Raw genomic sequence first — 21,198 nt, 5'->3', positions numbered from 1 at the left:
CGGCCCCAACACCAACCCAGGTTTTCCCGGTCCTAGCCTCAACACCAGCACCAACCCTGGACACAGAATCGACCAATCACAACTGCCACCTTCATCCAGCAACTGCCAGCTCAGACCCCACCCCTTCCCCCAACACAAAGACAAAAACACAACGTTGACCAACCATGACTCACTGACTGACTAACAAATTGACGGACTGATAATTGTTAAAAGTGATTTGATTGAATACATTTGTTTTTTAGTTTATTTTTTGGTAATTGTTTGTTTTTCTTTTGATTTGATTAACTTAAGTTTGACTGATTATTTATTGTTTCAAATGTTTATTATTTTGAAGTTTAACGAAATATGATTTGAAATTTAACAAGTAATGATTTGGAATAACCAAATAAATTGACCTCTGCCAAATTTGAAGCCCTTTTGCCCGGATCAAGGATTTGACTTCCCTGCGGCCCAGTGGGACCTGAAAACTACCCCCTATCCTCACAGCACTCTTAGCCACCACATCGGCCTTCTCATTACCTTCCACACCCACATGGGCGGGAACCCAGCAAAAGCTTACCACCACTCCCATCCTCTCCAATCCCATTAACAGCACAATCATCTCCACAAACAAGTCTCCCCTATCTGTCTTCACACTATTCAACACTGCTGGTCATTGCATTGTTGACACCAATTACTTATATATACACTAGATGACTATATTGAAGCCACCGTGCCTCCATCTTGGCACTCCCCCACCGTTGTAAAAAATATTTTGGAAGCTATAGAAATGGATTTATTAATGTCAAAATTTGTTTTTTTCCACATGTATTATATTGTGGACACATTAATGCATCCTTTTAAATGATATGTGAGCTAAAAAATATATATAAAGATATTTTCCTTAAAAGTAAAAAAATGTGAAAGTACTAATGTTACTGTCCCCACTATATGGATGTAAAATAATGACATACACTACCGTTCAAAAGTTTGGGCTATCTTAGAAATGTCCTTGTTTAGAAAGAAAAGCACATTTTTTGTTGATTAAAATAACATCAAATTGGTCTGAAATACAGTGTAGATATTGTTAATGTTGTAAATGACTAGTGTAGCTGGAAACGGCAGATTTTTTATAGAATATCTACATAGGCGAACAGAGGCCCATTATCAGCAACCATCAGATCAAATAAAATAAAATGTAATTAGTCACATGCGCAGGATACAAAAGGTGTAGACCATACAGTGAAATGCTGACTTACGATCCCGTAACCAACAACGCAGTATAAAAAATATGGATAAGAATAAGAAATAAAAGTAACAAGTAATTAAAGAGCAGCAGTAAAATAATAATAGCGAGACTATATACAGGGGGGGGTACCGGTACAGAGTCAATGTGCGGGGGCACCGGTTAGTTGAGGTAATATGTACATGTAGGTAGAGTTAGTAAAGTGACTATGCATAAATGATAACAACAGAGAGTACCAGCGGTGTAAAAGAGGGGGGGGGGTGCGAATGCAAATAGTCTGGGTAGCCATTTGATTAGATGTTCAGGAGTCTTATGGCTTGGGGGTAGAAGCTGTTTAGAAGCCTCTTGGACCTAGACTTGGCGCTCCGGTACCGCTTGCCATGCGGTAGCACAGAGTACAGTCTATGACTAAGGTGGCTGGAGTCTTTGACAATATTTAGGGCCTTCCTCTGACACTGCCTGGTATAGAGATCCTGGATGACAGGAAGCTTGGCCCCAGTGATGGGCCATGTGGAGTGCAATCGAGATTGCATCATCTGTAGATCTGTCGGGGCGGTATGCAAATTGGAGTGGGTCTAGGGTTTCTGGGATAATGGTGTTGATGTGAGCCATGACCAGCCTTTCAAAGCACTTCATGGCTACAGACGTGAGTGCTACGGGTCGGTAGTCATTTAGGCAGGTTACCTTAGTGTTCTTGGACACAGGCACTATGGTGGTCTGCTTATAACACGTTGGTATTACAGACTCAGACAGGGAGAGGTTGAAAATGTCAGTGAAGACACTTGCCAGTTGGTCAGCGCATGCTTGCAGTACACGTCCTGGTAATCCGTCTGGCCCTACGGCCTTGTGAATGTTGACCTGTTTAAAGGTCTTACTCATATCGATTGCGGAGAGCGTGATCACACAGTCTTCCAGAACAGCTGGTGCTCTCATGCATGTTTCAGTGTTATTTGCCTCGAAGTGAGCATAGAAGTAGTTTAGCTCGTCTGGTAGGCTCGTGTCACTGGGCAGCTCTTGGCTGTGCTTCCCTTTGTATTCTGTAATGGTTTGCAAGCCCTGCCACATCCAACGAGCGTTAGAGCCGGTGTAGTACAATTCGATATTAGTCCTGTATTGACGCTTTTCCTGTTTGATGGTTCGTCGGAGGGCATAGAGGGATAAATTATAAGCTTCAGGGTTAGTCCTGTTCCTTGAAATCGGAAGCTCTAGCCTTTAGCTCAGTGCAGATGTTGCCGGTAATCCATGGTTTCAGGTTAGGGTATATAAACTCAGCAAAAAAAGAAACGTCCTCTCACTGTCAACTGTGTTTATTTTCCTTGCAAATATTAGTATGAACATAACAAGATTCAACAACTGAGACATTAACTGAACAAGTTCCACAGACATGTGACTAGCAGAAATGAAATAATGTGTCCCTGAACAAAGGGTGGGGGGGGGGTAACAGTCAGTAACAGTAACAGAAAAAAGTAACAGTCAGTATTTGATGTGGCCACCAGCTGCTTAAAGTACTGCATCTCCGCCTCATGGACTGCACCAGATTTGCCAGTTCTTGCTGTGAGATGTTACCCCACTCTTCCACCAAGACACCTGCAAGTTCCCGGACATTTCTGGGGGGAATGGCCCTAGCCCTCACCCTCCGATCCAACAGGTCCCAGATGTGCTCAATGGAATTGAGATCCGGGCTCTTCGCTGGCCATGGCAGAACACTGACATTCCTGTCTTGCAGGAAATCACTCACAGAACGAGCAGTATGGCTCGTGGCATTGTCATGCTGGAGGGTCATATCAGGACGAGCCTACAGGAAGGGTACCACATGAGGGAGGAGGATGCCTTCCCTGTAATGCAGTGCGTTGAGATTGCCTGCAATGACAACAAGCTCAGTCCGATGATGCTGTGACACACCGCCCCCAGACCATGACGGACCCTCCACCTCCAAATCGATCCCGCTCCAGAGTACAGGCATCGGTGTAATGCTCATTCTTTCGACGATAACCGAGAATCCGACCCATCACCCCTGGTGAGACAAAATCGCGACTCGTCAGTGAAGAGCACTTTTTGCCAGTCCTGTCTGGTCCAGCGACGGTGAGTTTGTGCCCATAGGCGATGTTGTTGCCGGTAATGTCTGGTAAGGACCTGCCTTACAACAGGCCTACAAGCCCTCATTCCAGCCTCTCTCAGCCTATTGCGGACAGTCTGAGCACTGATGGAGGGATTTGTGCGTTCCTGGTTTAACTCGGGCAGTTGTTGTTGCCATCCTGTATCTGTCCCGCAGGTGTGATGTTCGGATGTACTGATCCTGTGCAGGGGTTGTTACACATGGTCTGCCACTGTGAGGATGGTCAGCTGTCCGTCCTGTCTCCCTGTAGCTCTGCCTTACAGAAATGGCAATTTATTGCCTTGGCCACATCTGCAGTCCTCATGCCTCCTTGCAGCATGCTTAAGGCACGTTCACGCAGATGAGCAGGGACCCTGGGCATCTTTCTTTTGGTGTTTTCAGAGTCAGTAGAAAGGCCTCTTTAGTGTCCTAAATGTTCATAACTGTGACCTGAATTGCCTTCTGTCTGTAAGCTGTTAGTGTCTTAACGACTGTTCCACAGGTGCGTGTTCATTAATTGTTTATGGTTCATTGAACAAGCATGGGAAACAGTATTTAAACCTTTTACAATGAAAATCTGTGAAGTTATTTGGATTTTTACAAATTATCTTTGAAAGACAGGGTCCTGATAAAGGGACGTTTCTTTTTTTGCTGAGTTTACATACTGTCACTGTGGGGACGACATCATCGATGCACTTATTGATGAAACCAATGACTGATGTGGTGTACTCCTCAATGCCATCGGAGTAATCCCGAAACATATTCCAGTCTGTGCTAGCAAAACAGTCCTGTAGCTTTTTTATTGATCTAGTCATTGGTGCTTCCTGCTTTCATTTTTGCTTGTAAGCAGGAATCAGGAGGATAGAATTATGGTCAGATTTGTCAAATGGAGGTCAAGGGAGAGCTTTGTATGCGTCTCTGTGTGTGGAGTAAAGGTGGTCCAGAGTTTTTTTCCCTCTGGTTGCACATTTAACATGCTGATAGAAATTTGGTGAAATGGATTTAAGTTTTCCTGCATTAAAGTCCCCGGCTTCTAGGAGCGCCGCCTCTGGGTGAGCGTTTTCTTGTTTGCTTATGGCGGAAAACTGCTCATTCAATGCTGTCTTAGTGCCAGCCTCAGTGTGTGGTGGTATGCAAACAGCTATGAAAAATACAGATGAAAACTCTCTAGGTAGATAGTGTGGCCTACAGCTTATCATGAGATACTTTGCCTCAGGTGAGCAATAGCTTGAGACTTCCTTAGATATCGTGCACCAGCTGTTATTTACAAAAATACAAAGTCTGCCGCCCCTTGTCTTACCAGACGCCGCTGTTCTATCCTGTCTTTACAGCGTATAACCAGCCAGCTGTATGTTGATAGTGTCGTCGTTCAGCCACGAGTCAGTGAAGCATAAGATATTACAGTTTTGAATGTCCCGTTGGTAGTTTAATCTCCCGCGTATGTTATCTATTTTATTCTCTAAAGATTGCATGTTTGCCAGCAGAATGGAAGGAAGTGGAGGTTTATTCGCCTATGAATTCTCATTAGACAGCCCGCCCTCTGGCCCCTTTTTCTCCGCCTCCTCTCCACGCAAATCACGGGGATCTGGGCCTGTTCTCGAGAAAGCAGTAGATAATTCGCGTCAGGCTCGTCAGACTCGTTAAATGAAAAAAAGGATTCTGCCAGTCTGTGGTGAGTAATCGCAGTCCTGATGTCCAGAAGTTATTTTCGGTCATAAGAGACGGTAGCGGCAACATTATGTACAAAATTAGTTACAAAATAAGTTACAAACAACGCAAATAAACAAACAAAAAACACAATCGTTTGGGGACATGTATAACGTCAGCCTTCTTTTCCGGCGCCATCCTGTGTTCCAATGGCACGTTGTGTTAGCTAACCCTAGTTTATCATTTTAAAAGGCTAATTGATCATTAGAAAACCCTTAGCAATTATGTTAGCACAGCTGAAAACTGTTGTTCTGATTAAGCAATAGGACTGGCCTTCTTTAGACTAATTGAGTATCTGGAGCATCAGCATTTGTGGGTTCAATTACAGGCACAAAATGGCCAGAAACAAAGGACTGTCTTCTGAAATAGTCAGTCTATTCTTGTTCTGAGAAATGAAGGTTATTCCATGCGAGAAATTGCCAAGAATCTGAAGATCTCGTACAATGCTGTGTACCACTCCCTTCAATAGTGACGAGGAGACTCCGGGATGCTGGCCTTCTAGGCAGAGTTGCAAAGAAATAGCCATATCTCAGACTGGCCAATAAAAAGAAAAGATTAAGATGGGCAAAAGAAGACACTGGACAGAGGAACTCTGCCTAGAAGGACAGCATCCCGGAGTCACCTCTTCACTGTTGACGTTGAGACTGGTGTTTTACGGGTACTATTTAATGAAGCTGCCAGTTGAGGACTTGTGAGGTGTCTGTTTCTCAAACACTCAACACAATGTATCTGTCCTCTTGCTCAGTTGTGCACCGGGGCCTCCCACTCTTTCGATTCTGGTTAGAGCCAGTTTGCGCTGTTCTGTGAAGGGAGTAGTACACAGTGTTGTACGAGATCTTCAGTTTCTTGGCAATTTCTTGCATGAAATAGCCTTCATTTCTCAGAACAAGAATATACTGACGAGTTTCAGAAGAACGTTTTTTTTGTTTCTGGCCATTTTGAGCTTGTAAACAAACCCACAAACGCTGATGCTCCAGATACTCAATTAGTCTAAAGAAGGCCAGTTCTATTGCTTAATCAGAACAAGCATGTAAAATATGTCATTATCTTACCCCAATACCAGAACAACAAAATACATGTAATTTTGTCCATTAAATATTTAATTGAAATACTGTAGAATTCCATTAATTCCTTTGGAGGACTGCTCCTTCTGGGAGTGCTATATGACCAACCGGTGGCTTCGAAGGATCTCATTGGCCAATACATAGCATCAGCAATCCAGGGTTTATATATCATTGGTTGATACCAGCAGCTGGAGCATGGTGCACACCCTTTGCTTGACCATGGTTGAGTGGGCGTGCCCTGACTGTTTCATTCTTGAAGAATTTCAATATGATTGTTTGAATTCATACCTAGCTCAGTTTAAGTTCTCTCTAGCACTTTTAAGATACAAAGAATGTCAAAGCACTTATTTACATGGTTATTTACTGCGTTAAGTTAACAAGTACATAAACTGTTGAGATACTGAAAGAAATGTCATACAGTTTTAATAATGTAATAAGCAGGCACACCAGTTTGCAGACTATCACCAACAATGATTTTGTGCCAACACAGTAAATATAAAGTAAATGGCCACGTTCGAGAGGATCAAAACCCTAATGTATCATAGGTAAATTGACCTGACTGACCTACAAATAATATAACAAGATGTTATTTATGATGCAAGGTCCTTTGCAGATCAGTCACTCGGCAGTCACCTGCAATGTCAAACAAGCCCAAGATCTTGTCCCTTATGACTGACATTTTGGTCTGAGACACCTGAAAACAAAATATGAGAGAAATGGATTATTCTGTTAATTCCACATTCAACTGGCAACAACCAATATTACACATTTTACAGAAAGAATACAAGTAATTTACACAGTAATACCAATAGTAATCAAACATGAATTCTGATTTGAGGTTAATGGCCTGTCCTGTACCTCTCATGATATCCATCCTGTTCTTGCACTAGGTGATTGGTTGAGGTGACATCAGGTCAAAATCTGAGAGATTCCTGGCAACCCAAACTCCAGCTGCAAAGAGTCCCAGGTTGACCAGTAGGTTCCTACAGAAACAGATCGATTAGTAACGAATTCATATAACTATATACAATTATTGGATCGTTATGAATAAACCACTGGAGATATTCATTAATTGAGTTACACGTTGACTCAATGACAGTTGAGTTGGGGGGGGGGGGACCCCTCCTAGTTTCCAGATAATGTTATGCTAGCAAGGGACTGCTGAGCAATTATCTCAGGGCTGTTGATACCGGTATATCCAAGGGCAAAGCATGTGCATGTTTGGCAAAGAAGTTAGCTAGTTGGCTGGCTAGCTAGCTAACATGATACGTGAAACACGTTGCATTTGAAATAGGAATGTTTAGCCATATGGCCCATACCTTCTGAAATCATTTCTATCTGTAGCAAGTCGACATGTGGCACTGATCCAATCTACGACACCATAAACCGGTGCCCCAATAGCCTTTTTCCCAGCTGCGCTCATCTTAAATGTTTAATGTGAGCGCTTGCCTTGATGCTAAATTATAGTTTTTCCAATTTGGGGAAGAATTGACATGTAACACCATCGACGAAAGACACCAGGGTCCATGCTATCCGGGATCGTTGGGATGTCCCTACCCCATTGAAGTCGACATTTCAAATGGTTAAGGGCAAAGGTTAGGGAAGGATAAATATTGCTTAGGGTAGGGTTAAGGACGTCCCAAGGATGTGAGATAGCATTAACAACAGGTCTAAAAAACTACGGTCGCCGATAGCGGCCATACTCAGGTTGCTCATTAATATCTTTATCTATTCGTGTTGTTTTTAGCGTTGCATAACAGAACATGTCTGCAGCACGGTATCGTCGGTTCTTGAAACTCTGCGAAGAATGGCCACGGGACGAATCAAAGAAAGGCCGAGATTTAGGAACGTTTCTACGGCAGAGAGTAACCCATGCCTTTCGTGAAGGTGAAAACACACAGGTAGAGCTAATCCACTTACAATGTCGGACGAGAACGTCAACCAATGTGGCTAGTTATCTTTAGCTAGGATGATGGGGCACCCGTCCATATCGACCTTGTAGTTACATGCAAAACAAACATGTTTAGCAATGTAAATCAAAGTATAGAGCTATAGTCAAGCGATGTAATTGAGTTGTGGTGAGACACGACAATCGTGCAGTGATGGCAGCAGCACAGGGGGGTGGTTCACTTACAAAAACATACAATTAATTTGAAAACCATACCCCCCGCTACTGCTTGGTAAATTAACGAAGGAGATTGAGGAGGAAATGCAGCCTAACCTATGATCAACATGATGGGTTTAGACGTATTTTGAAAAAAATGCATTATTCCTTTACAAAAACACTTATTTTGAAATTGCAGGACATTTTACAGATTGAGCCTCTAAATCTTAAAAACAATCCCATATAACAGTATCTGTATGTGGATAGTTTCTAGGTTATATTGCATGGACCCCCTATGAACTGATCTGATCTTTCTTGACAGCTCTCTGATCCAGAGAAGTGTGATCAAATATATGAAAGCTTGGCCCGAATCAACACTAATGTATACCGAGAAAGAGTAAGTATTCACTTACACTGCATCCCCCCCAAAAATTTAAATAAACATTTGCTTGAGCTGAAGAAGTCTATATCGGTCCATCAATACAGGACTAGTAAAGGCCCAGTGCAATTTATATTTAACAAAATATATTTGAGTGTTTATCAGCATGTGTAACTTCAGTCTGATAATTCTTTACAAAACCGATAATCTCAAAGTACTTGTGGAATATAAATGTACTTGCTTGATATGTTTTCCAGTTTCTTGAAATACTTAGCAAATGCAAGTTATTTCTATGTGAACTGAAATGGTCTATTAATTTCTTCCATTTTAGTAGACACTCTTTTCCAGAGCAATTTACAGTTGTGAGTGCATACTTTTTCATACTGGGAATCGAACCCACAATCCTAGCATGGCAAGCGCCATGCTCTACCAACTGAGCCACATCATCACAGACCACTTGACATCTCAATGTACTGAATTACTGTATTGTGCATTGTTTTTCTTCATGGTGATGGCAAGTCGGATATCATAAGGTGAATGCACCAATTTGTAAGTCGCTCTGGATAAGAGCGTCTGCTAAATGACGTAAATGTAAGTCTATAGGTACAAACCTAGATGACCAACCTATGTACAATACAGTAATGTACATTTACATTGTGGTTTGTAAGGATGGTAAATTAATACTGCACAAAAAGTGGTTGTTTTCCTTGTTATTTGATCAAGACAAATATTTAATTTGATGGGGTGATTTGTGTCTTTGCCCATAACTTTGCACCTTTTGATATAAATGTTTGAGGACAGGGGTTTGTTCTGTATCCAGAATCACAGAGAAAGGGTCAGGGCAACAACACTTACAATTCCAACTATTGTATCCTGCAAGATACTGTTATATACAACTACCTTTTTTGCCAAAGTGGAGATGCGTAAAACATTTTTTTGGCCTGTGCTACAGACGTTTATATCGGTCTGCTAATACTAGTAAAGGCCCAGTGCAGTACTTTTTAATTTTATAAATATATTTTTTAAATTCAGATTTTTTCAGGGGGTGCTGCAGCACCCCTACTTCCCGCGGCTATGGGAACGTATCTTTCATATAGACAGAGTAAAGACATAGCTATTTAGCACAGGTGGCAGCCTATCTAGTGTGCTCCGAACACCTGTGTGTAAGCTAACTGGAGAGGAAGTGTAGTTCATCAACTGGAGGCACAACGTGTATGGATCTTTGTAAAACAGCTAGAGTAAATGTATCTTTTTTTATTTGAAATATTCTTTCTCGCTGACATGTACGATAAGAGGCATATCAGCACATTTCGAAAACCATTTAGAAAGCAATGATTATTGACGTTTCTAAACGTTAAACAGAACGTCGGAATTGTAGTTTACAGAGCCAAATGTGGGGGAATGTAATGGCTGAAAACCCTACATATGGAGAAGGGTTTTCAAGAGCTATAGTCCACAGCAATGACCATACACAAAGCGATGTCTGTTCATTACAAGTGCATTTGCTTGTTGCAGCAGCTATGAAAGATCTTGGAGAAAGCCAATTGATGAAGTTGTGTGTCAATGAGGGTTATCATTGCCTCTAACTCCTGTAATATCTGTTCACAGTTCCCCCGCACAAGAGATACCAGTTTTACAGGTGTCACAGTGGAAGAATGTAGAATGCTATTAGCAACAGGTATGGGCACACAGTCCCAAGTACATCACATTCATTATTTATGCATGCAGATACATTAGGGATGGGCAACTGGTGGCCTGTGCTTTTGTAGGCCCGCAGATCAATTCACAAGCAGTTTCTCTTATGTCAGTCACTTGCTAGGATTCCATCCAATTGGCGACAGAGTTTCATGCGAATATTCTAAAATCTGAATAAAGAAAACATGCGCATATTCCCACCAGTGGTCTTTGCACCAAACCGACCTCTTGCACATCCAAATCAGTCCCTGATGATGTTATGCACGCAAACTTCTTTTTCGCTTAAGTTTTCATGTACCGAATAAAAATCTAAAGTTCAATGTGTTTCCATCACATTTTCAACTCTACCAACAGTTTTGTCACAAACTGTCGGTAGTAGCAAATCCAAATGTATCAAATGTGCCTACTCTGGTTACATCACATGTGCTCTAGCCATCAGCTTGCAGATACAGTGCGTGTAGGGTAGTCTACATAATGAGGTTATTATGAATGAGCAAGAATATATATCTTTTTTCAAATGGCAGTCAAGTATCAATTGTCACCAGAATCAGACCCTTGATATTTGTTGGAAAAAACCATCAAGATCACCTTGCACTTTCACCACCCAGTGAAGTTCATCATAAGTTGTTTAATCTGTAGCCTAATAAACTACAAGGTTTCCCGAGTCGTAGTGGGATGGGCAATATGTTTACTTCTATTTGATGGTTATTACATTGCCTTGCAAAAGTATTCATCGCCTTGGTGTTTTTCCTATTTTGTTGATTTACAACCTGTAATTTAAATAGATTTTTATTTTTATTTAATGTAATGGACATACACAAAATAGTTTAAATTGGTGAAGTGAAATGGAAAAAATTACTTGTTTCAAAAATATAAAAAATGGAAAAGTGGTGCGTGCATATGTATTCACCCTTTGCTATGAAGCCTCTAAATTAGATCTGGTGCAACCAGTTACCTTCAGAAGTCACATAATTAGTTAGATTTCACACAGATGGACTTTATTTAAGTGTCACATGATCTGTCACATGATCTCAGTGTGTATATATACACCTGTTCTGAAAGGCCCCAGAGTCTGCAACACCACTAAGCAAGGGGCACCACCAAGCAAGCGGCACCAAGGAGTTCTCCAAACAGGTCAGGGACAAAGTTGTGGAGAAGTACAGATCAGGGTTGGGTTATAAAAAAAAAAATGGAACATCCCATGGAGCACCATTAAATCCATTATTAAAAAATGGAAAGAAGATGGCATCACAACAAACCTGCCAAGAGAGGGCCACCCACCAAAATTCACAGACCAGGCAAGGATGGCATTAATCAGAGAGACAACAAAGAGACCAAAGATAACCCTGAAGGAGCTGCAAAGCTCCACAGCGGAGATTGGAGTATCTGTCCATAGGACCACTTTAAGCCGTACACTCCACAGACCTAGGCTTTATCCTCTAGGGGACCCCCTTCCCGTTCTCATCCAGGTAACGGGATTGCTTGACAAGATAGCAAAAATCTATTAATTTCAATTTCTCAAACAATCAACTATTTTACACCATTTGAAAGATTAACATCTCCTTAATCCAAGCACGTTGTCCGATTTCAAAAAGGCTTTACGGCGAAAGCATAAAGTTAGATTATGTTAGGACAGTATAGACAAAAAATTACACACAGCCATTTTCAATGCAAGGACAGGTGTCACCAAAAGCAGAAAACCAGCTAAAATGATGCACTAACCTTTGACAATCTTCATCAGATGACACTCCTAGGACATTATGTTAGACAATACATGCATTTATTGTTCTATCAAGTTCATATTTATATCTAAAAACAGCATTTTACATCGGCGCGTGACGTTCAGAAAATGTATTTCCCTCAAAACTTCCGGTGAATCATCACTACAATTTACAAAAATACTCGTCATAAACGTTGGTAAAATATTAAACTGTTATTCAAAGAATTATAGATTAACATCTCCTGAATGCAAACGCATTGACAGATTTCAAAATAACTTTACTGGGAAAGCACACTTTGCAATAATCTGAGTACTGTGCTCAGAAAAATACACTACGCAATACAGATAGCTGCCATTTTGGAGTCATCTAAATGCATAAATAGCATTAGAAATATTTACTTACCTTTAATAATCTTAATCAGAAGGCATTTCCAGGATTCCCAGGTCCACAACAAATGTTGTTTTGTTCGATAAAGTTCCTAATTTATGTCCAAATAACTCCTTGTTGTTCGCGCGTTCAGTTCAGCTACTCCGAATGTAGGAAGCGCGCGGAAAATGTGACGACGAAAGTAAAATAAATAATAATTTACGTTCGTTCAAACATGTCAAACGTTGTAAAACATCAATCTTTAGGGCCTTTAGAACGTGAAGATTCAGTAATATACTGCTCAAAAAAATAAAGGGAACACTTAAACAACACATCCTAGATCTGAATGAAAGAAATAATCTTATTAAATACTTTTTTCTTTACATAGTTGAATGTGCTGACAACAAAATCACACAAAAATAATCAATGGAAATCCAATTTATCAACCCATTGAGGTCTGGATTTGGAGTCACACTCAAAATTAAAGTGGAAAACCACACTACAGGCTGATCCAACTTTGATGTAATGTCCTTAAAACAAGTCAAAATGAGGCTCAGTAGTGTGTGTGGCCTCCACGTGCCTGTATGACCTCCCTACAACGCCTGGGCATGCTCCTGATGAGGTGGCGGATGGTCTCCTGAGGGATCTCCTCCCAGACCTGGACTAAAGCATCCGCCAACTCCTGGACAGTCTGTGGTGCAACGTGGCGTTGGTGGAGGGAGCGAGACATGATGTCCCAGATGTGCTCAATTGGATTCATGTCTGGGGAATGGGCGGGCCAGTCCATAGCATCAATGCCTTCCTCTTGCAGGAACTGCTGACACACTCCAGCCACATGAGGTCTAGCATTGTCTTGCATTAGGAGGAACCCAGGGCCAGCCGCACCAGCATATGGTCTCACAAGGGGTCTGAGGATCTCATCTCGGTACCTAATGGCAGTCAGGCTACCTCTGGCGAGCACATGGAGGGCTGTGCGGCCCCCCAAAGAAATGCCACCCCACACCATGACTGACCCACCGCCAAACCGGTCTTGTTGGAGGATGTTGCAGACAGCAGAAGGTTCTCCACGGCATCTCCACTCTGTCACGTCTGGCACGTGCTCAGTGTGAACCTGCTTTCATCTGTGAAGAGCACAGGGTGCCAGTGGCGAATTTGCCAATCTTGGTGTTCTCTGGTAAATGCCAAACGTCCTGCACGGTGTTGGGCTGTAAGCACAACCCCACCTGTGGACGTCGGGCCCTCATACCACCCTCATGGAGTCTGTGTCTGACCGTTTGAGCAGACACATACACATTTGTGGTCTGCTGGAGGTCATTTTGCAGGGCTCTGGCAGTGCTTCTCCTGCTCCTCCTTGCACAAAGGCGGAGGTAGCGGTCCTGCTGCTGGGTTGTTGCCCTCCTACAGCCTCCTCCACGTCTCCTGATGTACTGGCCTGTCTCCTGGTAGCGCCTCCATGCTCTGGACACTACGCTGACAGACACAGCAAACCTTCTTGCCACAGCTCACATTGATGTGCCATCCTGGATGAGCTGCACTACCTGAGCCACTTGTGTGGGTTGTAGACTCCGTCTCATGCTACCACTAGAGCGAAAGTACCGCCAGCATTCAAAAGTGACCAAAACATCAGCCAGGAAGCATAGGAACTGAGAAGTGGTCTGTTGTTACCACCTGCAGAACCACTCTTTATTGGGGGTGTCTTGCTAATTGCCTATAATTTCCACCTGGTGTCTATTCCATTTGCACAACAGCATGTGAAATGTATTGTCAATCAGTGTTGCTTCCTAAGTGGACAGTTTGATTTCACAGAAGTGTGATTGACTTGGAGTTGCATTGTGTTGTTTAAGTGTTCCCTTTATTTTTTTGAGCAGTGTATTTCAACCGGACGGTTCCTGTGTCTTGAAAAACGTTTTGGAATAGAGGATCCTCCCTCGTGAACGTGCCCCAATGAAGTGATGTCCTTGCCTGGGTGACCAACTTCCCAGCCTTCTCATTCGGTCTCTGTTCATCGTAGACGCCTCAAACAACTTTCTAAAGACCGTTGACATCTAGTGGAAGCCTTAGGAAGTGCAAAATGAATCCTTAGTCACTGTGTGTTCCATTGGCAATGACTTGAAAAAAGTACAGGCACAAGATTTTCATTTCCTGCTTGTATTTTTCCTCAGGTTTTTGCCTGCCATATGAGTTCTGTTATACTTACAGACACCATTCAAACAGTTTTAGAAACTTCAGAGTGTTTTCTATCCAAATCTACTAATAATATACATATTCTCTTTTCTGGGCAAGAGTAGTAACCAGTTTTAATCGGGTACGTTTTTTATCCAGCCGTGAAAATACTGTTGTTTGCCACCTTGTTTGCCACCTCTTTTGCATTATTTACACTTGCCTTTGAGTCATATAATGCTTAAATTCGTCAATCCAGGGGGCTCCAACTGTTCTAAAAGCATCCCACCTCCCCAAAATAGGTTAATGGTAGGTTTATTTGAACAGTGAGAGACAGAATAACAACAAAAAAATCCAGAAAAACGCATGTCAAAAATGTTATAAATTGATTTACATTTTAATGAGGGAAATAAGTATTTGACCCCTCTGCAAAACATGACTTAGTACTTGGTGGCAAAACCCTTGTTGGCAATCACAGAGGTCAGATGTTTCTTGAAGTTGGCCACCAGGTTTGCACACATCTCAGGAGGGATTTTGTCCCACTCCTCTTTGCAGATCTTCTCCAAGTCATTAACGTGCTTCTTCTTGGACCTTAATGTGCTTCTTCTTGAGCCACTCCTTTGTTGCCTTGGCCGTGTGTTTTGGGTCATTGTCATGCTGGAATACCCATCCACGACCCATTTTCAATGCCCTGGCTGAGGGAAGGAGGTTCTCACCCAAGATTTGACGGTACATGGCCCTGTCCATCGTCCCTTTGATGCGGTGGAGTTGTCCTGTCCCCTTAGCAGAAAAACACCCCCAAAGCATAATGTTTCCACCTCCACGTTTGACCGTGGGTATGGTGTTCTTGGGGTCATAGGCAGCATTCCTCCTCCTCCAAACACGGCGAGTTGAGTTGATGTCAAAGAGCTCCATTTTGGTCTCATCTGACCACAACACTTTCACCCAGTTGTCCTCTGAATCATTCAGATGTTCATTGGCAAACTTCAGACGGGCATGTATATGTGCTTTCTTGAGCAGGGGGACCTTGTGGGTGCTGCAGGATTTCAGTCCTTCACGGCGTAGTGTGTTACCAATTGTTTTCTTGGTGACTATGGTCCCAGCTGCCTTGAGATCATTGACAAGATCCTCCCGTGTAGTTCTGGGCTGATTCCTCACCGTTCTTATGATCATTGCAACCCCACCAGTTGAGATCTTGCATGGAGCACCAGGCCGAGGGAGATTGACAGTTCTTTTCTGTTTCTTCTCGCCAAGCTGCTTGGCAATGGTCTTGTAGCCCATTCCAGCCTTGTGTAGGTCTACAATCTTGTCCCTGACATCCTTGGAGAGCTCTTTGGTCTTGGCCATGGTGGAGAGTTTGGAATCTGATTGATTGCTTCTGTGGACAGGTGTCTTTTATACAGGTAACACGCTGAGATTAGGAGCACTCCCTTTAAGAGTGTGCTCCTAATCTCAGCTCGTTACCTGTATAAAAGACACCTGGGAGCCAGAAATCTTTCTGATTGAGAGGGGGTCAAATACTTATTTCCCTCATTAAAATGCAAATCAATTTATAACATTTTTGACATGCGTTTTTCTGGATTCTTTTGTTGTTATTCTGTCTTTCACTGTTCAAATAAACCTACCATTAAAATTATAGACTGATCATTTCTTTGTCAGTGGGCAAACGTACAAAATCAGCAGGGGATCAAATACTTTTTTCCCTCACTGTAGAGACATACCCCCAAAAACTTGCAGCTGTAATTGCTGCAAAAGGTGGCTCTACAAAGTATTGACTTTGGGGGGGTGAATATTTATGCATGCTCAATTTTTTTTTAATTTTTAATTTTTTTTTGTCTTAATTCTTGTTTTTTTTCACAATAAAAAAAGATATTGCATCTTCAAAGTGGTAGGCATGTTGTGTAAATCAAATGATTCAACCCCCCCCCCCAAAAATCTATTTTAATTCCAGGTTGTAAGGCAACTAAATAGGAAAAAATGCCAATGGGGTGAATACTTTTGCAAGCCACTGTATATAAATATTTGCTCATGAAGCCGTTTCCACCGCCATTTCTCATAATTAATTTTACCTACACAAAAAGATCCTGCCATGTCGAACGAACAAATGATCTATCGGCATTTATGAAATTGTACCAAATCTTCCTTTTTCCATCTCTTCTGTTATTATTTAATTTTATATGGTATGACTTTACTTGCATAAAAACTGTGGATGGAATCGTGGTTTCTGACTCACTCAATTAGCTAACATTTTTAAGATTGGTAAGTTAGTCTAGCCAGCTATCTAAAGTTGTAGTAGTCATGGTCAAATTACCGACCAGGGCGTTGATTTTGTTAGACACTCTCACTCCGATATCATATTCAAAACTGCAGACAAGTTATCCACCCTATGGCAAAAGTAGTAGAATTGTAGGAAATTAACTATTAAAAAAAAATATCCCCCTACTGTGAAGAGGGGGGGCCTCCAACAAAATGCTAGGGCCAGCTGTGACTGCATGTATGGATATGCAGACCCGCAAGCCACTGTGGCCTCTCATGATGAGTTCAGATTTTGTGGCCCCCATCACTGCCCATCCCTGAGCTAAACGAATATAACATAATAGGTCTAGTTTTGTTACAATAGATGAATCAACCCAAATCAAAATGCAATTACATTTCAGGACATATACACTTCCCTATTTCTCTTCAATAATACCAGATCTTCTACTACAAGGCCAAAAGTATGTGGACACATGGTTGTCGAACTTCTAATTCAGAAATCATGGACATTAATATGGAGTTGGTTCCCCTTTGCTGCTATAACAATCTCCACTTTTCTGGGAAGGCTTTCCACTAGATGTTGGAACATCGCTGCAGGGAATTGCTTCCATTCAGTCAGAAAAGCATTAGTGAGGTCGGGCACTGATGTTGGGTGATTAGGCCTGGCTTGCAGTCGGTGTTCCAATTCATCCCAAAGGTGTTTGATAAGGGTTGAGGTCAGGCCAGTCAAATTCTTCCACACCGATCTCGAAGGGATAGCAGTGGAGAAGGTGGAAAGTTTTTAAGTTCCAGGGCATACACATCACAGACAAACTGAAATGGTCCACCCACACAGACAGTGTGTTGAAGGTGCAACAGCACCACTTCAACCTCAGGAGGCTGAAGAAATTTGGCTTGTCACCCAAAACCCTCACAAACTTTTACAGATGCACAATCGAGAGCATGCTTTTGGGCTGTATCACAGCCTGGTACCTCACGTCACACCGCCACAACCACAAGGCTCTCCAGAGGGTGGTGTGGTCTGCACAACGTGCCACCGGGGGCAAACTACCTGCCCTCCATGACCTACAGCACCTGTTGTCACAGGAAGGCCAAAAAGATCATTAAGGACAATAACCACCCAAGCCACTGAATGTTCACACCGCTATCATCCAGAAGGAGAGGTCAGTATAGGTGCATCAAAGCTGGGACAGAGAGACTGAAAAACAGCTTCTATCTCAAGGCTATCAGACTGCTAAACAGCAATCACTAACTCAGAGAGGCTGCTGCCTACATTGAGACCCAATCACTAGACACTTTAATAAATGGATCACTACACAGTAGAAACAATGCCACTTTTTAATAATGTTTACATACCTTACATTACTCATATCACATGTATATACTGTATTTTATACAATCTACTGCACCTTGCCTATGCCGTTCGGCCATCGCTCATCCATATACTTCTATGTACATGTTCTCATTCACTCCTTTAAATTTATGTGTATTAGGTACTTGTTGGGGAATTGTTAGATTACTTGTTAAATATTACTGCACTGTCGGAACTAGAAGCACAAGCATTTCGCTACTCTTGCATTAACATCTGCATGTGACCAATAAAATTTGATTTGATAAACCATTTCTTTATGAACCTCGCTTTGTGCATGGGGGCATTGTCATGGTGAAACAGGAAAGGGCGTTCCCCAAACTGTTGCCACAAAGTTGGAAGCACAGAGTCGTCTAGAATGTGATTGTATGCTGTAGCATTAAGATTTCCCTTCACTGGAACTAAGGGGCCTAGCCCGAAACATGAAATACAGCCCCAGACCATTATTCCTCCTCCACCAAAGTTTACAGTTGGCACTATGCATTGGGGCATGTAGTGCTCTCCTGGCATCCGCCAAACCCAGATTAGTCTGTCGGACTGACAGATTTTGAAGCGTGATTCATCACTCCAGAGAACACGTTTCCACTGCTCCAGAGTCCAATGACGGTGAGCTTTATACCACTCCAGTCGACGCTTGCGCATGGTGACCTTAGGCTTGTGTGCTGCAGTTCGGCCATGGAAACCCATTTCATGAAGCTCCAGACGAACAGTTCTTGTGTTGATGTTGCTTGCAGGGGCAGTTTGCAACTTGGTAGTGTGTGTTGTAACCAAGGACTACACTCTTCACTACATACTTCAGCACTCGGTGGTCCCGATCGGTGATCTTGTGTGGCCTACCACTTTGTGGCTCACAGCACTTACAGTTGACCAGGGCAGCTCTAGCAGGGCAGAAATTTTACATACTGACTTGTTTGAAAGGTGGCATCCTATGACGGTGCCACGTTGAATGTCACTGAGCTCTTCAGTAAGACCATTCTACTGCCATTGTTTGTCTATGGAGATTGTATGGCTGTGTGCTCAATTTTAAACACCTGTCAGCAACGGATGTGGCTCAAATAGCTGAATCCACTAATTTGAAGGGGTGTCCACATACTTTTGTGTGTATATAGTGTATTAATGTTTCATGTCCGCTTCTGTCAGTTTTAGACACCATAGGTGTTAATCTGACTCATACCACCATCTAGTGGACTTTGAGGATACCAACATGTTCAGAGAAGATTTTTTCTACAAGAGGAGAAACAGACTGGCACTCTAGCCTGGAGGCCCTTTTGCAGTCTAGACACCTGCACTCTTTCAGCAGGAGGCTGGCACCCAGGCTAAAGGAACTCCACAGGGTGTTGTTCTGAACATGCATGGTTGGTTCTGATGTCTCTCTAACCCCTCGTCTCTTCCACCTCAGGTAACATGCAGCAGATGGATGAGGAGAAGAAGGGCTTGTGGAAAACTCTCACGGAGCGATTCTCCACCAAACAAGATGTCACCCCTGAGAAGGCTCCTGAGAACAAGTAGCACTTCTGTATGTTTTCTTTCCCCTTCAGCCACCTTAGAAATAACCAAATAAATAAGAATAATGTTTTATCTTGTCATTTTAGCAGGGCCATTGTAACTAACATACAGAATAAATGACTGAGCACAGAAAGTCTGACTGAAATGTTTAAAGTGGCAATCAGCAGTAGAAAAAATAAAGCGGACTCCCCTGTTTCGGTAAAAAGCTGAGGGATGGGGCTGGAGAACTAACTATTCTCAAATTCATAGACGGAGCTATGGATGCAAGGACTGACCATTCATGATATCAAACTTATAGTTAACCTTGTTTTGAGGCTATATAGTGTTTGTTTACAAAAATTGAGTAAGACAAGATTATATTTTAGGTTCTGATGGGGTACAACAGTTGAACTAAGCTCATGAGGCATTTAGAAGTTATATTCTTCAAGAATCAATATCAATTTATAAGTCCAAAAATGGATGTAGCAACTGATCAAATCAAAGTTTATTTGTCACGTGCGCTGAATACAACAGTGAAATGCTTACTTACAGGCTCTAACCAATAGTGTAAAAAAGGTATTAGGTGAACAATAGGTAGGTAAAGAAATAAAACAACAGTAAAAAGACAGGCTATATACAGTAGTGAGGCTATAAAAGTAGCGAGGCTACATACATACATACACCGGTTAGTCAGACTGACTGAGGTAGTATGTACATGTAGATATGATTAAAGGGACTATGCATATATGATGAACAGAGAGTAGCAGTAGCGTAAAAGAGGGGTTGGCATGTGGTGGGTGGGACACAATGCAGATAGCCCGGTTAGCCAATGTGCGGGAGCACTGGTTGGTCGGCCCAATTGAGGTAGTATGTACATGAATGTATAGTTAAAGTGACTATGCATATATGATAAACAGAGAGTAGCAGTGTAAAAAGAGGGGGGGCACATAATGCAAATAGTCCGGGTAGCCATTTGATTACCTGTTCAGGAGTCATATGGCTTGGGGGTAAAAACTGTTGAGGAGCCTTTTTGTCCTAGACTTGGCACTCCGGTACCACTTGCCATGCGGTAGTAGAGAGAACAGTCTATGACTGGGGTGGCTGGGGTCTTTGACAATTTTTAGGGCCTTCCTCTGACACCGCCTGGTGTAAAGGTCCTGGATGGCAGGCAGCTTAGCCCCAGTGATGTACTGGGCCGTACGCACTACCCTCTGTAGTGCCTTGCGGTCGGAGGCCGAGGAATTGCCATACCAGGCAGTGATGCAACCAGTCAGGATGCTGTCGATGTTGCAGCTGTAGAACCTTTTGAGGATCTCAGGACCCATGCCAAATCTTTTTAGTTTGATCCTTTAAAAGGTTCAATGCAGCAGTTTTTATTTCAATATCAAATAATTTCTGTGATGGTTTTCAATTAAAATGGTCAAAGAGCAATTTCTCAAGCAATAATTTTGCTAGGACTGTCTGAGTGGTCTGAGTGGGGAGGGGGAAAAAGGAAAACTGTTATTGGCAGAGCGGTTTGGAACTCTTTTCTTATTGGCCTTATCATTTTAACAAATCCACAGTATTATTCCA

General features: G+C 42.4%; 2 protein-coding genes across 3 annotated transcripts; one reads left to right on the top strand and one right to left on the bottom strand.

Moving 5' to 3' along the window:
* Positions 1-6,435: 6,435 nt before the first annotated feature.
* On the bottom strand, positions 6,436-7,735 carry LOC106583555 (mitochondrial import receptor subunit TOM6 homolog). The gene is made up of 3 exons (XM_014167872.2): positions 7,411-7,735; positions 6,950-7,074; positions 6,436-6,785 (listed from the first exon to the last, which is right to left on the bottom strand). The coding sequence occupies exons 1-2, from the start codon at positions 7,512-7,514 to the stop codon at positions 6,978-6,980; spliced, it is 201 nt and encodes a 66-aa protein (XP_014023347.1). The 5' UTR covers positions 7,515-7,735; the 3' UTR covers positions 6,436-6,785; positions 6,950-6,977.
* cf125 (CF125 protein) lies at positions 7,668-19,780 on the top strand. Of its 2 annotated transcripts, XM_045705010.1 has the most exons (5): positions 7,668-7,686; positions 7,839-7,992; positions 8,518-8,592; positions 10,183-10,252; positions 19,541-19,780. In XM_045705010.1, the coding sequence occupies exons 2-5, from the start codon at positions 7,855-7,857 to the stop codon at positions 19,648-19,650; spliced, it is 393 nt and encodes a 130-aa protein (XP_045560966.1). In that variant the 5' UTR covers positions 7,668-7,686; positions 7,839-7,854; the 3' UTR covers positions 19,651-19,780.
* The last annotated feature ends 1,418 nt before the right edge of the window (positions 19,781-21,198 follow it).

This window comes from Salmo salar, chromosome ssa22 (genome assembly GCF_905237065.1).
Source record: "Salmo salar chromosome ssa22, Ssal_v3.1, whole genome shotgun sequence".
In the NCBI taxonomy this organism is placed as follows: domain Eukaryota; kingdom Metazoa; phylum Chordata; class Actinopteri; order Salmoniformes; family Salmonidae; genus Salmo; species Salmo salar.
Note: the sequence above shows the minus strand (reverse complement) of the source record. Positions and strands in the feature narration are given on the sequence as shown.

Coding starts and splice junctions, on each gene's coding strand:
- cf125 (XM_045705010.1), top strand. CDS start 7,855: ATGTCTGCAGCACGGTATCGTCGGTTCTTGAAACTCTGCGAAGAATGG. Junction 8,593..10,182: donor CTAATGTATACCGAGAAAGA/GTAAGTATTCAC, acceptor ATCTGTTCACAG/TTCCCCCGCACAAGAGATAC. Junction 10,253..19,540: donor TAGAATGCTATTAGCAACAG/GTATGGGCACAC, acceptor CTTCCACCTCAG/GTAACATGCAGCAGATGGAT.
- LOC106583555 (XM_014167872.2), bottom strand. CDS start 7,514: ATGAGCGCAGCTGGGAAAAAGGCTATTGGGGCACCGGTTTATGGTGTC. Junction 7,075..7,410: donor GATAGAAATGATTTCAGAAG/GTATGGGCCATA, acceptor CTGTTTCTGTAG/GAACCTACTGGTCAACCTGG.